The sequence below is a fragment of the Stegodyphus dumicola genome, chromosome 8 (genome assembly GCF_044657685.1).
Source record: "Stegodyphus dumicola isolate Sdum_Otavi_A_Nest chromosome 8, ASM4465768v1".
NCBI lineage: Eukaryota > Metazoa > Arthropoda > Arachnida > Araneae > Eresidae > Stegodyphus > Stegodyphus dumicola.
The window spans coordinates 168,594,722-168,610,052 of NC_140775.1; the positions used below are offsets into that span (position 1 = coordinate 168,594,722).

Genomic DNA, 15,331 nt, shown 5'->3' on the forward strand with positions numbered 1-15,331 from the left:
GAATGTCCTTGTACGTTTCCATTAGTTTTGAACAGTTCAAATTCAGAGTTAAATGTACATTCTGCAATTTAAGTGGAAGTAAAATATTTGATAGACAAAAGATTTTCGATCACAACATATCTAAGAAATTCGCGGAATAATGACCGAAAGTTAAATTTAATTCGGAATTCAACTTAGAAATTAGTGAAATCTAATTAAACGCTATTGGCAAAGTTCTGTTACGAACCTTGAGTGTAAGAGAAAGAATATTTCCCATTTCGTAATTTATATATTCTTTACCGACAGATGAATATTTAATATCCTAGAAACGCAAACAAGAATTGAGGCTTCTATGTCCGAAATATTCAGACTGGGTTCTGTATCTGTAGACACTTTCAAAACTCTCGTGTTATGTTCTATTTCGGAAAATTACTGCAAATGTAAAGGACAAATAACATACCTCCTGCAGCAGCGGCAGCAGCAGCGGCGGCGGCGGCAGCAGCTTGTTGGTCTTGATCTTGTTGTCCTGCACCAGCTCCTGCTCCAGCAGCAGCAGCAGCAGCGCCCGCAGCACCAGCACCTTGTCCGTAACCACCTCTACCTCCATAACCTTGGGCAGCAGCGGCGGCAGCAGCAGCGGCGGCGGCAGCAGCTCCCTGGTCTTGTCTTTGTTGCCCTGCACCAGCTCCTGCTCCAGCAGCAGCAGCAGCAGCGCCCGCAGCACCAGCACCTTGTCCGTAACCACCTCTACCTCCATAACCTTGGGCAGCAGCGGCGGCAGCAGCAGCGGCGGCGGCAGCGGCAGAAGCTCCTTGGTCTAGTCCTTGTTGTCCTGCACCAGCTCCTGCAGCAGCAGCAGATGCGGCACCAGCTCCAGCTCCACGACCTTCGTATCCACCACCGTATCCTCTACCTCCATAACCTTGAGAAATTAGAAATGTTATGATTTAAATAAACACTCGGTATTTCGGTTACAATATATTACAACTAAATAGAAGAAGACAAGATTCTACACTTTTTAGTGATTCTTCAGAACATTATCAAAATTCAGTACACTTTTAGAAGCTAATATTTGCTTCATACATCAAAGAAAATTGAGAAGTTTCGTACCTTAAAATTTTTATGTTTGCCCAAGCAAACCACTCTTTTGAGTATAGCAGAGAATTCGTACCGCGTTTAAGAGGAAACTGTCTTAATTTTAAAATATTACTCTGCGTTTAAAAGGCTGCAATAATTATTACATATTCGATATAAGTACTCTCGCTCCAATCCGTAAAGCGTCTGTAAATATTATCCGAGGTATGTAAAACTTTCTCTTAATGAGGACCCTGGTGATACAGGATTAGATGATTAAAAAATACATATGAAATTGTGTTGTCTACGTCTTCAGTTACTTAAACACATAATGTATCGAATGCATCTGATCTACGTGTTAACCTTCGGAGTTTCTAAAGTTAATTAGTTATGATTTTATGAATAGATAAAAGAGGACGTATAATTGGTATTAAAAATATGTATCTCTTTACTAAACTTGAAAATAATTTCAGATCATTGATTCATCATATGAAACAAAGAATTTATCGAAGCTACTAATCGTTTTTAGATTCTTGGCAAAAACAAACAATATGGGATGTCCTTGCTACGTTTTTACGGCACCTTTAGATATCGTAGATTATTTGTGTTTTGTAAAGGAAGAAATACAAAGTGCTTCTGATGTCGTATTACAGTCGTCCGAAAAAAATGAATTTTTTTATTACTAATAATGACATGAGTAGGACAGTGACTTAGAAAATACGGCGTTCGCAACGAATGAAAATACAACGAAACTAAATAAATATCATTGAATTCGAATATTCGTTTTATTGAAAGTGTTCTTATGTAAAACTAAATGAGCTACGCGTTCTGCTGTATGTATCTTTCAGGATTTTTTGTGTTTCATTATAGAGAGCTGTTCTCAAAATTACAGATTAATAGGAATTCGTAAAACTGAAAGCTTTTCAGAATTTTCGTCGGATACCCGAGGAATTATTACATACATATGTCTTAGTACATAATATTTCCTCGGGTAATGTGTTTTTATGTGCCGTGTTATTCTCTTTACTTTACTAACCCAATTTTCTTTGATTTTATTATTTATATTCTGTTATGTCTTGAGATTCGTAGAGAAGAGTTCTCACGGTCGTTTTTATAATTTCGTTATTTTTGCATTATCGTAATTTTTATGTTACTAAGTTCCCAGGCTTGGCTTTCCGGGACGTTTTTTAAATGTGTTTTTTTTTCTGCTCGTTTTTATATTTTATTCTATTTATTTATTTATTTATTTATTTATTGTTAAGCTGCTAAATTAATTTTAGTTTTACTTGGACACGGCCCACTCGCTGGCTCGTGTCGTTTGTTGTTGGAAGGGATTCGCCCGCTTTTCTTCATAAGGTTCAACAAATCAGGCGGAAGGGCTGAGCCCGTATAAAGCAAAACAAAGCAAAACAAATCACATGTGTTAGGATTTGAAACTGCAGCAAGGTTCCAATTACAGCAAATGATAAATGGAATGTCCTTGTACGTTTCCATTAGTTTTGAACAGTTCAGATTCAGAGTTAAATGTACATTCTGCAATTTAAGTGGAAGTAAAATATTTGATAGACAAAAGATTTTCGATCACAACATATCTAAGAAATTCGCGGAATAATGACTGAAAGTTAAATTTAATTCGGAATTCAACTTAGAAATTAGTGAAATCTAATTAAACGCTATTGGCAAAGTTCTGTTACGAACCTTGAGTGTAAGAGAAAGAATATTTCCCATTTCGTAATTTATATATTCTTTACCGACAGATGAATATTTAATATCCTAGAAACGCAAACAAGAATTGAGGCTTCTATGTCCGAAATATTCAGACTGGGTTCTGTATCTGTAGACACTTTCAAAACTCTCGTGTTATGTTCTATTTCGGAAAATTACTGCAAATGTAAAGGACAAATAACATACCTCCTGCAGCAGCGGCAGCAGCAGCGGCGGCGGCGGCAGCAGCTTGTTGGTCTTGATCTTGTTGTCCTGCACCAGCTCCTGCTCCAGCAGCAGCAGCAGCAGCGCCCGCAGCACCAGCACCACGTCCGTATCCTCCTCTACCTCCATAACCTTGGGCAGCAGCGGCAGCAGCAGCAGCGGCGGCGGCAGCAGCTCCCTGGTCTTGTCTTTGTTGCCCTGCACCAGCTCCTGCTCCAGCAGCAGCAGCAGCAGCGCCCGCAGCACCAGCACCTTGTCCGTAACCACCTCTACCTCCATAACCTTGGGCAGCAGCGGCGGCAGCAGCAGCGGCGGCGGCAGCGGCAGAAGCTCCTTGGTCTAGTCCTTGTTGTCCTGCACCAGCTCCTGCAGCAGCAGCAGATGCGGCACCAGCTCCAGCTCCACGACCTCCGTATCCACCACCGTATCCTCTACCTCCATAACCTTGAGGAAATAGAAATGTTATGATTTAAATAAACACTCGGTATTTCGGTTACAATATATTACAACTAAATAGAAGAAGACAAGATTCTACACTTTTTAGTGATTCTTCAGAACATTATCAAAATTCAGTACACTTTTAGAAGCTAATATTTGCTTCATACATCAAAGAAAATTGAGAAGTTTCGTACCTTAAAATTTTTATGTTTGCCCAAGCAAACCACTCTTTTGAGTATAGCAGAGAATTCGTACCGCGTTTAAGAGGAAACTGTCTTAATTTTAAAATATTACTCTGCGTTTAAAAGGCTGCAATAATTATTACATATTCGATATAAGTACTCTCGCTCCAATCCGTAAAGCGTCTGTAAATATTATCCGAGGTATGTAAAACTTTCTCTTAATGAGGACCCTGGTGATACAGGATTAGATGATTAAAAAATACATATGAAATTGTGTTGTCTACGTCTTCAGTTACTTAAACACATAATGTATCGAATGCATCTGATCTACGTGTTAACCTTCGGAGTTTCTAAAGTTAATTAGTTATGATTTTATGAATAGATAAAAGAGGACGTATAATTGGTATTAAAAATATGTATCTCTTTACTAAACTTGAAAATAATTTCAGATCATTGATTCATCATATGAAACAAAGAATTTATCGAAGCTACTAATCGTTTTTAGATTCTTGGCAAAAACAAACAATATGGGATGTCCTTGCTACGTTTTTACGGCACCTTTAGATATCGTAGATTATTTGTGTTTTGTAAAGGAAGAAATACAAAGTGCTTCTGATGTCGTATTACAGTCGTCCGAAAAAAATGAATTTTTTTATTACTAATAATGACATGAGTAGGACAGTGACTTAGAAAATACGGCGTTCGCAACGAATGAAAATACAACGAAACTAAATAAATATCATTGAATTCGAATATTCGTTTTATTGAAAGTGTTCTTATGTAAAACTAAATGAGCTACGCGTTCTGCTGTATGTATCTTTCAGGATTTTTTGTGTTTCATTATAGAGAGCTGTTCTCAAAATTACAGATTAATAGGAATTCGTAAAACTGAAAGCTTTTCAGAATTTTCGTCGGATACCCGAGGAATTATTACATACATATGTCTTAGTACATAATATTTCCTCGGGTAATGTGTTTTTATGTGCCGTGTTATTCTCTTTACTTTACTAACCCAATTTTCTTTGATTTTATTATTTATATTCTGTTATGTCTTGAGATTCGTAGAGAAGAGTTCTCACGGTCGTTTTTATAATTTCGTTATTTTTGCATTATCGTAATTTTTATGTTACTAAGTTCCCAGGCTTGGCTTTCCGGGACGTTTTTTAAATGTGTTTTTTTTTTCTGCTCGTTTTTATATTTTATTCTATTTATTTATTTATTTATTGTTAAGCTGCTAAATTAATTTTAGTTTTACTTGGACACGGCCCACTCGCTGGCTCGTGTCGTTTGTTGTTGGAAGGGATTCGCCCGCTTTTCTTCATAAGGTTCAACAAATCAGGCGGAAGGGCTGAGCCCGTATAAAGCAAAACAAAGCAAAACAAATCATATGTGTTAGGATTTGAAACTGCAGCAAGGTTCCAATTACAGCAAATGATAAATGGAATGTCCTTGTACGTTTCCATTAATTTTGAACAGTTCAGATTCAGAGTTAAATGTACATTCTGCAATTTAAGTGGAAGTAAAATATTTGATAGACAAAAGATTTTCGATCACAACATATCTAAGAAATTCGCGGAATAATGACTGAAAGTTAAATTTAATTCGGAATTCAACTTAGAAATTAGTGAAATCTAATTAAACGCTATTGGCAAAGTTCTGTTACGAACCTTGAGTGTAAGAGAAAGAATATTTCCCATTTCGTAATTTATATATTCTTTACCGACAGATGAATATTTAATATCCTAGAAACGCAAACAAGAATTGAGGCTTCTATGTCCGAAATATTCAGACTGGGTTCTGTATCTGTAGACACTTTCAAAACTCTCGTGTTATGTTCTATTTCGGAAAATTACTGCAAATGTAAAGGACAAATAACATACCTCCTGCAGCAGCGGCAGCAGCAGCGGCGGCGGCGGCAGCAGCTTGTTGGTCTTGATCTTGTTGTCCTGCACCAGCTCCTGCTCCAGCAGCAGCAGCACCAGCACCAGCACCACGTCCGTATCCTCCTCTACCTCCATAACCTTGGGCAGCAGCGGCAGCAGCAGCAGCGGCGGCGGCAGCAGCTCCCTGGTCTTGTCTTTGTTGCCCTGCACCAGCTCCTGCTCCAGCAGCAGCAGCAGCAGCGCCCGCAGCACCAGCACCTTGTCCGTAACCACCTCTACCTCCATAACCTTGGGCAGCAGCGGCGGCAGCAGCAGCGGCGGCGGCAGCGGCAGAAGCTCCTTGGTCTAGTCCTTGTTGTCCTGCACCAGCTCCTGCAGCAGCAGCAGATGCGGCACCAGCTCCAGCTCCACGACCTCCGTATCCACCACCGTATCCTCTACCTCCATAACCTTGAGAAATTAGAAATGTTATGATTTAAATAAACACTCGGTATTTCGGTTACAATATATTACAACTAAATAGAAGAAGACAAGATTCTACACTTTTTAGTGATTCTTCAGAACATTATCAAAATTCAGTACACTTTTAGAAGCTAATATTTGCTTCATACATCAAAGAAAATTGAGAAGTTTCGTACCTTAAAATTTTTATGTTTGGCCAAGCAAACCACTCTTTTGAGTATAGCAGAGAATTCGTACCGCGTTTAAGAGGAAACTGTCTTAATTTTAAAATATTACTCTGCGTTTAAAAGGCTGCAATAATTATTACATATTCGATATAAGTACTCTCGCTCCAATCCGTAAAGCGTCTGTAAATATTATCCGAGGTATGTAAAACTTTCTCTTAATGAGGACCCTGGTGATACAGGATTAGATGATTAAAAAATACATATGAAATTGTGTTGTCTACGTCTTCAGTTACTTAAACACATAATGTATCGAATGCATCTGATCTACGTGTTAACCTTCGGAGTTTCTAAAGTTAATTAGTTATGATTTTATGAATAGATAAAAGAGGACGTATAATTGGTATTAAAAATATGTATCTCTTTACTAAACTTGAAAATAATTTCAGATCATTGATTCATCATATGAAACAAAGAATTTATCGAAGCTACTAATCGTTTTTAGATTCTTGGCAAAAACAAACAATATGGGATGTCCTTGCTACGTTTTTACGGCACCTTTAGATATCGTAGATTATTTGTGTTTTGTAAAGGAAGAAATACAAAGTGCTTCTGATGTCGTATTACAGTCGTCCGAAAAAAATGAATTTTTTTATTACTAATAATGACATGAGTAGGACAGTGACTTAGAAAATACGGCGTTCGCAACGAATGAAAATACAACGAAACTAAATAAATATCATTGAATTCGAATATTCGTTTTATTGAAAGTGTTCTTATGTAAAACTAAATGAGCTACGCGTTCTGCTGTATGTATCTTTCAGGATTTTTTGTGTTTCATTATAGAGAGCTGTTCTCAAAATTACAGATTAATAGGAATTCGTAAAACTGAAAGCTTTTCAGAATTTTCGTCGGATACCCGAGGAATTATTACATACATATGTCTTAGTACATAATATTTCCTCGGGTAATGTGTTTTTATGTGCCGTGTTATTCTCTTTACTTTACTAACCCAATTTTCTTTGATTTTATTATTTATATTCTGTTATGTCTTGAGATTCGTAGAGAAGAGTTCTCACGGTCGTTTTTATAATTTCGTTATTTTTGCATTATCGTAATTTTTATGTTACTAAGTTCCCAGGCTTGGCTTTCCGGGACGTTTTTTAAATGTGTTTTTTTTCTGCTCGTTTTTATATTTTATTCTATTTATTTATTTATTTATTTATTTATTGTTAAGCTGCTAAATTAATTTTAGTTTTACTTGGACACGGCCCACTCGCTGGCTCGTGTCGTTTGTTGTTGGAAGGGATTCGCCCGCTTTTCTTCATAAGGTTCAACAAATCAGGCGGAAGGGCTGAGCCCGTATAAAGCAAAACAAAGCAAAACAAATCATATGTGTTAGGATTTGAAACTGCAGCAAGGTTCCAATTACAGCAAATGATAAATGGAATGTCCTTGTACGTTTCCATTAGTTTTGAACAGTTCAGATTCAGAGTTAAATGTACATTCTGCAATTTAAGTGGAAGTAAAATATTTGATAGACAAAAGATTTTCGATCACAACATATCTAAGAAATTCGCGGAATAATGACTGAAAGTTAAATTTAATTCGGAATTCAACTTAGAAATTAGTGAAATCTAATTAAACGCTATTGGCAAAGTTCTGTTACGAACCTTGAGTGTAAGAGAAAGAATATTTCCCATTTCGTAATTTATATATTCTTTACCGACAGATGAATATTTAATATCCTAGAAACGCAAACAAGAATTGAGGCTTCTATGTCCGAAATATTCAGACTGGGTTCTGTATCTGTAGACACTTTCAAAACTCTCGTGTTATGTTCTATTTCGGAAAATTACTGCAAATGTAAAGGACAAATAACATACCTCCTGCAGCAGCGGCAGCAGCAGCGGCGGCGGCGGCAGCAGCTTGTTGGTCTTGATCTTGTTGTCCTGCACCAGCTCCTGCTCCAGCAGCAGCAGCAGCAGCGCCCGCAGCACCAGCACCACGTCCGTATCCTCCTCTACCTCCATAACCTTGGGCAGCAGCGGCAGCAGCAGCAGCGGCGGCGGCAGCAGCTCCCTGGTCTTGTCTTTGTTGCCCTGCACCAGCTCCTGCTCCAGCAGCAGCAGCAGCAGCGCCCGCAGCACCAGCACCTTGTCCGTAACCACCTCTACCTCCATAACCTTGGGCAGCAGCGGCGGCAGCAGCAGCGGCGGCGGCAGCGGCAGAAGCTCCTTGGTCTAGTCCTTGTTGTCCTGCACCAGCTCCTGCAGCAGCAGCAGATGCGGCACCAGCTCCAGCTCCACGACCTCCGTATCCACCACCGTATCCTCTACCTCCATAACCTTGAGGAAATAGAAATGTTATGATTTAAATAAACACTCGGTATTTCGGTTACAATATATTACAACTAAATAGAAGAAGACAAGATTCTACACTTTTTAGTGATTCTTCAGAACATTATCAAAATTCAGTACACTTTTAGAAGCTAATATTTGCTTCATACATCAAAGAAAATTGAGAAGTTTCGTACCTTAAAATTTTTATGTTTGCCCAAGCAAACCACTCTTTTGAGTATAGCAGAGAATTCGTACCGCGTTTAAGAGGAAACTGTCTTAATTTTAAAATATTACTCTGCGTTTAAAAGGCTGCAATAATTATTACATATTCGATATAAGTACTCTCGCTCCAATCCGTAAAGCGTCTGTAAATATTATCCGAGGTATGTAAAACTTTCTCTTAATGAGGACCCTGGTGATACAGGATTAGATGATTAAAAAATACATATGAAATTGTGTTGTCTACGTCTTCAGTTACTTAAACACATAATGTATCGAATGCATCTGATCTACGTGTTAACCTTCGGAGTTTCTAAAGTTAATTAGTTATGATTTTATGAATAGATAAAAGAGGACGTATAATTGGTATTAAAAATATGTATCTCTTTACTAAACTTGAAAATAATTTCAGATCATTGATTCATCATATGAAACAAAGAATTTATCGAAGCTACTAATCGTTTTTAGATTCTTGGCAAAAACAAACAATATGGGATGTCCTTGCTACGTTTTTACGGCACCTTTAGATATCGTAGATTATTTGTGTTTTGTAAAGGAAGAAATACAAAGTGCTTCTGATGTCGTATTACAGTCGTCCGAAAAAAATGAATTTTTTTATTACTAATAATGACATGAGTAGGACAGTGACTTAGAAAATACGGCGTTCGCAACGAATGAAAATACAACGAAACTAAATAAATATCATTGAATTCGAATATTCGTTTTATTGAAAGTGTTCTTATGTAAAACTAAATGAGCTACGCGTTCTGCTGTATGTATCTTTCAGGATTTTTTGTGTTTCATTATAGAGAGCTGTTCTCAAAATTACAGATTAATAGGAATTCGTAAAACTGAAAGCTTTTCAGAATTTTCGTCGGATACCCGAGGAATTATTACATACATATGTCTTAGTACATAATATTTCCTCGGGTAATGTGTTTTTATGTGCCGTGTTATTCTCTTTACTTTACTAACCCAATTTTCTTTGATTTTATTATTTATATTCTGTTATGTCTTGAGATTCGTAGAGAAGAGTTCTCACGGTCGTTTTTATAATTTCGTTATTTTTGCATTATCGTAATTTTTATGTTACTAAGTTCCCAGGCTTGGCTTTCCGGGACGTTTTTTAAATGTGTTTTTTTTTCTGCTCGTTTTTATATTTTATTCTATTTATTTATTTATTTATTGTTAAGCTGCTAAATTAATTTTAGTTTTACTTGGACACGGCCCACTCGCTGGCTCGTGTCGTTTGTTGTTGGAAGGGATTCGCCCGCTTTTCTTCATAAGGTTCAACAAATCAGGCGGAAGGGCTGAGCCCGTATAAAGCAAAACAAAGCAAAACAAATCATATGTGTTAGGATTTGAAACTGCAGCAAGGTTCCAATTACAGCAAATGATAAATGGAATGTCCTTGTACGTTTCCATTAGTTTTGAACAGTTCAGATTCAGAGTTAAATGTACATTCTGCAATTTAAGTGGAAGTAAAATATTTGATAGACAAAAGATTTTCGATCACAACATATCTAAGAAATTCGCGGAATAATGACTGAAAGTTAAATTTAATTCGGAATTCAACTTAGAAATTAGTGAAATCTAATTAAACGCTATTGGCAAAGTTCTGTTACGAACCTTGAGTGTAAGAGAAAGAATATTTCCCATTTCGTAATTTATATATTCTTTACCGACAGATGAATATTTAATATCCTAGAAACGCAAACAAGAATTGAGGCTTCTATGTCCGAAATATTCAGACTGGGTTCTGTATCTGTAGACACTTTCAAAACTCTCGTGTTATGTTCTATTTCGGAAAATTACTGCAAATGTAAAGGACAAATAACATACCTCCTGCAGCAGCGGCAGCAGCAGCGGCGGCGGCGGCAGCAGCTTGTTGGTCTTGATCTTGTTGTCCTGCACCAGCTCCTGCTCCAGCAGCAGCAGCAGCAGCGCCCGCAGCACCAGCACCACGTCCGTATCCTCCTCTACCTCCATAACCTTGGGCAGCAGCAGCAGCGGCGGCGGCAGCAGCTCCCTGGTCTTGTCTTTGTTGCCCTGCACCAGCTCCTGCTCCAGCAGCAGCAGCAGCAGCGCCCGCAGCACCAGCACCTTGTCCGTAACCACCTCTACCTCCATAACCTTGGGCAGCAGCGGCGGCAGCAGCAGCGGCGGCGGCAGCGGCAGAAGCTCCTTGGTCTAGTCCTTGTTGTCCTGCACCAGCTCCTGCAGCAGCAGCAGATGCGGCACCAGCTCCAGCTCCACGACCTCCGTATCCACCACCGTATCCTCTACCTCCATAACCTTGAGAAATTAGAAATGTTATGATTTAAATAAACACTCGGTATTTCGGTTACAATATATTACAACTAAATAGAAGAAGACAAGATTCTACACTTTTTAGTGATTCTTCAGAACATTATCAAAATTCAGTACACTTTTAGAAGCTAATATTTGCTTCATACATCAAAGAAAATTGAGAAGTTTCGTACCTTAAAATTTTTATGTTTGGCCAAGCAAACCACTCTTTTGAGTATAGCAGAGAATTCGTACCGCGTTTAAGAGGAAACTGTCTTAATTTTAAAATATTACTCTGCGTTTAAAAGGCTGCAATAATTATTACATATTCGATATAAGTACTCTCGCTCCAATCCGTAAAGCGTCTGTAAATATTATCCGAGGTATGTAAAACTTTCTCTTAATGAGGACCCTGGTGATACAGGATTAGATGATTAAAAAATACATATGAAATTGTGTTGTCTACGTCTTCAGTTACTTAAACACATAATGTATCGAATGCATCTGATCTACGTGTTAACCTTCGGAGTTTCTAAAGTTAATTAGTTATGATTTTATGAATAGATAAAAGAGGACGTATAATTGGTATTAAAAATATGTATCTCTTTACTAAACTTGAAAATAATTTCAGATCATTGATTCATCATATGAAACAAAGAATTTATCGAAGCTACTAATCGTTTTTAGATTCTTGGCAAAAACAAACAATATGGGATGTCCTTGCTACGTTTTTACGGCACCTTTAGATATCGTAGATTATTTGTGTTTTGTAAAGGAAGAAATACAAAGTGCTTCTGATGTCGTATTACAGTCGTCCGAAAAAAATGAATTTTTTTATTACTAATAATGACATGAGTAGGACAGTGACTTAGAAAATACGGCGTTCGCAACGAATGAAAATACAACGAAACTAAATAAATATCATTGAATTCGAATATTCGTTTTATTGAAAGTGTTCTTATGTAAAACTAAATGAGCTACGCGTTCTGCTGTATGTATCTTTCAGGATTTTTTGTGTTTCATTATAGAGAGCTGTTCTCAAAATTACAGATTAATAGGAATTCGTAAAACTGAAAGCTTTTCAGAATTTTCGTCGGATACCCGAGGAATTATTACATACATATGTCTTAGTACATAATATTTCCTCGGGTAATGTGTTTTTATGTGCCGTGTTATTCTCTTTACTTTACTAACCCAATTTTCTTTGATTTTATTATTTATATTCTGTTATGTCTTGAGATTCGTAGAGAAGAGTTCTCACGGTCGTTTTTATAATTTCGTTATTTTTGCATTATCGTAATTTTTATGTTACTAAGTTCCCAGGCTTGGCTTTCCGGGACGTTTTTTAAATGTGTTTTTTTTTCTGCTCGTTTTTATATTTTATTCTATTTATTTATTTATTTATTTATTTATTGTTAAGCTGCTAAATTAATTTTAGTTTTACTTGGACACGGCCCACTCGCTGGCTCGTGTCGTTTGTTGTTGGAAGGGATTCGCCCGCTTTTCTTCATAAGGTTCAACAAATCAGGCGGAAGGGCTGAGCCCGTATAAAGCAAAACAAAGCAAAACAAATCATATGTGTTAGGATTTGAAACTGCAGCAAGGTTCCAATTACAGCAAATGATAAATGGAATGTCCTTGTACGTTTCCATTAGTTTTGAACAGTTCAGATTCAGAGTTAAATGTACATTCTGCAATTTAAGTGGAAATAAAATATTTGATAGACAAAAGATTTTCGATCACAACATATCTAAGAAATTCGCGGAATAATGACTGAAAGTTAAATTTAATTCGGAATTCAACTTAGAAATTAGTGAAATCTAATTAAACGCTATTGGCAAAGTTCTGTTACGAACCTTGAGTGTAAGAGAAAGAATATTTCCCATTTCGTAATTTATATATTCTTTACCGACAGATGAATATTTAATATCCTAGAAACGCAAACAAGAATTGAGGCTTCTATGTCCGAAATATTCAGACTGGGTTCTGTATCTGTAGACACTTTCAAAACTCTCGTGTTATGTTCTATTTCGGAAAATTACTGCAAATGTAAAGGACAAATAACATACCTCCTGCAGCAGCGGCAGCAGCAGCGGCGGCGGCGGCAGCAGCTTGTTGGTCTTGATCTTGTTGTCCTGCACCAGCTCCTGCTCCAGCAGCAGCAGCAGCAGCGCCCGCAGCACCAGCACCACGTCCGTATCCTCCTCTACCTCCATAACCTTGGGCAGCAGCGGCAGCAGCAGCAGCGGCGGCGGCAGCAGCTCCCTGGTCTTGTCTTTGTTGCCCTGCACCAGCTCCTGCTCCAGCAGCAGCAGCAGCAGCGCCCGCAGCACCAGCACCTTGTCCGTAACCACCTCTACCTCCATAACCTTGGGCAGCAGCGGCGGCAGCAGCAGCGGCGGCGGCAGCGGCAGAAGCTCCTTGGTCTAGTCCTTGTTGTCCTGCACCAGCTCCTGCAGCAGCAGCAGATGCGGCACCAGCTCCAGCTCCACGACCTCCGTATCCACCACCGTATCCTCTACCTCCATAACCTTGAGAAATTAGAAATGTTATGATTTAAATAAACACTCGGTATTTCGGTTACAATATATTACAACTAAATAGAAGAAGACAAGATTCTACACTTTTTAGTGATTCTTCAGAACATTATCAAAATTCAGTACACTTTTAGAAGCTAATATTTGCTTCATACATCAAAGAAAATTGAGAAGTTTCGTACCTTAAAATTTTTATGTTTGGCCAAGCAAACCACTCTTTTGAGTATAGCAGAGAATTCGTACCGCGTTTAAGAGGAAACTGTCTTAATTTTAAAATATTACTCTGCGTTTAAAAGGCTGCAATAATTATTACATATTCGATATAAGTACTCTCGCTCCAATCCGTAAAGCGTCTGTAAATATTATCCGAGGTATGTAAAACTTTCTCTTAATGAGGACCCTGGTGATACAGGATTAGATGATTAAAAAATACATATGAAATTGTGTTGTCTACGTCTTCAGTTACTTAAACACATAATGTATCGAATGCATCTGATCTACGTGTTAACCTTCGGAGTTTCTAAAGTTAATTAGTTATGATTTTATGAATAGATAAAAGAGGACGTATAATTGGTATTAAAAATATGTATCTCTTTACTAAACTTGAAAATAATTTCAGATCATTGATTCATCATATGAAACAAAGAATTTATCGAAGCTACTAATCGTTTTTAGATTCTTGGCAAAAACAAACAATATGGGATGTCCTTGCTACGTTTTTACGGCACCTTTAGATATCGTAGATTATTTGTGTTTTGTAAAGGAAGAAATACAAAGTGCTTCTGATGTCGTATTACAGTCGTCCGAAAAAAATGAATTTTTTTATTACTAATAATGACATGAGTAGGACAGTGACTTAGAAAATACGGCGTTCGCAACGAATGAAAATACAACGAAACTAAATAAATATCATTGAATTCGAATATTCGTTTTATTGAAAGTGTTCTTATGTAAAACTAAATGAACTACGCGTTCTGCTGTATGTATCTTTCAGGATTTTTTGTGTTTCATTATAGAGAGCTGTTCTCAAAATTACAGATTAATAGGAATTCGTAAAACTGAAAGCTTTTCAGAATTTTCGTCGGATACCCGAGGAATTATTACATACATATGTCTTAGTACATAATATTTCCTCGGGTAATGTGTTTTTATGTGCCGTGTTATTCTCTTTACTTTACTAACCCAATTTTCTTTGATTTTATTATTTATATTCTGTTATGTCTTGAGATTCGTAGAGAAGAGTTCTCACGGTCGTTTTTATAATTTCGTTATTTTTGCATTATCGTAATTTTTATGTTACTAAGTTCCCAGGCTTGGCTTTCCGGGACGTTTTTTAAATGTGTTTTTTTTTTCTGCTAGTTTTTATATTTTATTCTATTTATTTATTTATTTATTTATTTATTGTTAAGCTGCTAAATTAATTTTAGTTTTACTTGGACACGGCCCACTCGCTGGCTCGTGTCGTTTGTTGTTGGAAGGGATTCGCCCGCTTTTCTTCATAAGGTTCAACAAATCAGGCGGAAGGGCTGAGCCCGTATAAAGCAAAACAAAGCAAAACAAATCATATGTGTTAGGATTTGAAACTGCAGCAAGGTTCCAATTACAGCAAATGATAAATGGAATGTCCTTGTACGTTTCCATTAGTTTTGAACAGTTCAGATTCAGAGTTAAATGTACATTCTGCAATTTAAGTGGAAGTAAAATATTTGATAGACAAAAGATTTTCGATCACAACATATCTAAGAAATTCGCGGAATAATGACTGAAAGTTAAATTTAATTCGGAATTCAACTTAGAAATTAGTGAAATCTAATTAAACGCTATTGGCAAAGT

General features: G+C 37.3%; 1 protein-coding gene across 1 annotated transcript in view; it reads right to left on the minus strand.

Moving 5' to 3' along the window:
* Positions 1-1,269: 1,269 nt before the first annotated feature.
* The window catches only part of LOC118185146 (uncharacterized), a 38,511-nt gene continuing 24,449 nt past the window's right edge, over positions 1,270-15,331 (minus strand). The window contains exons 12-22 of the mRNA XM_085823052.1: positions 13,409-13,492; positions 13,031-13,180; positions 10,884-10,967; positions 10,515-10,775; positions 8,376-8,459; positions 7,998-8,147; positions 5,852-5,935; positions 5,483-5,623; positions 3,343-3,426; positions 2,965-3,114; positions 1,270-1,307 (exon numbers count right to left, since the gene is read on the minus strand). Of these exons, the coding sequence (XP_085679178.1) occupies positions 1,270-1,307; positions 2,965-3,114; positions 3,343-3,426; positions 5,483-5,623; positions 5,852-5,935; positions 7,998-8,147; positions 8,376-8,459; positions 10,515-10,775; positions 10,884-10,967; positions 13,031-13,180; positions 13,409-13,492 (1,310 nt within the window). The remainder of the gene's footprint in view (positions 1,308-2,964; positions 3,115-3,342; positions 3,427-5,482; positions 5,624-5,851; positions 5,936-7,997; positions 8,148-8,375; positions 8,460-10,514; positions 10,776-10,883; positions 10,968-13,030; positions 13,181-13,408; positions 13,493-15,331) is intronic.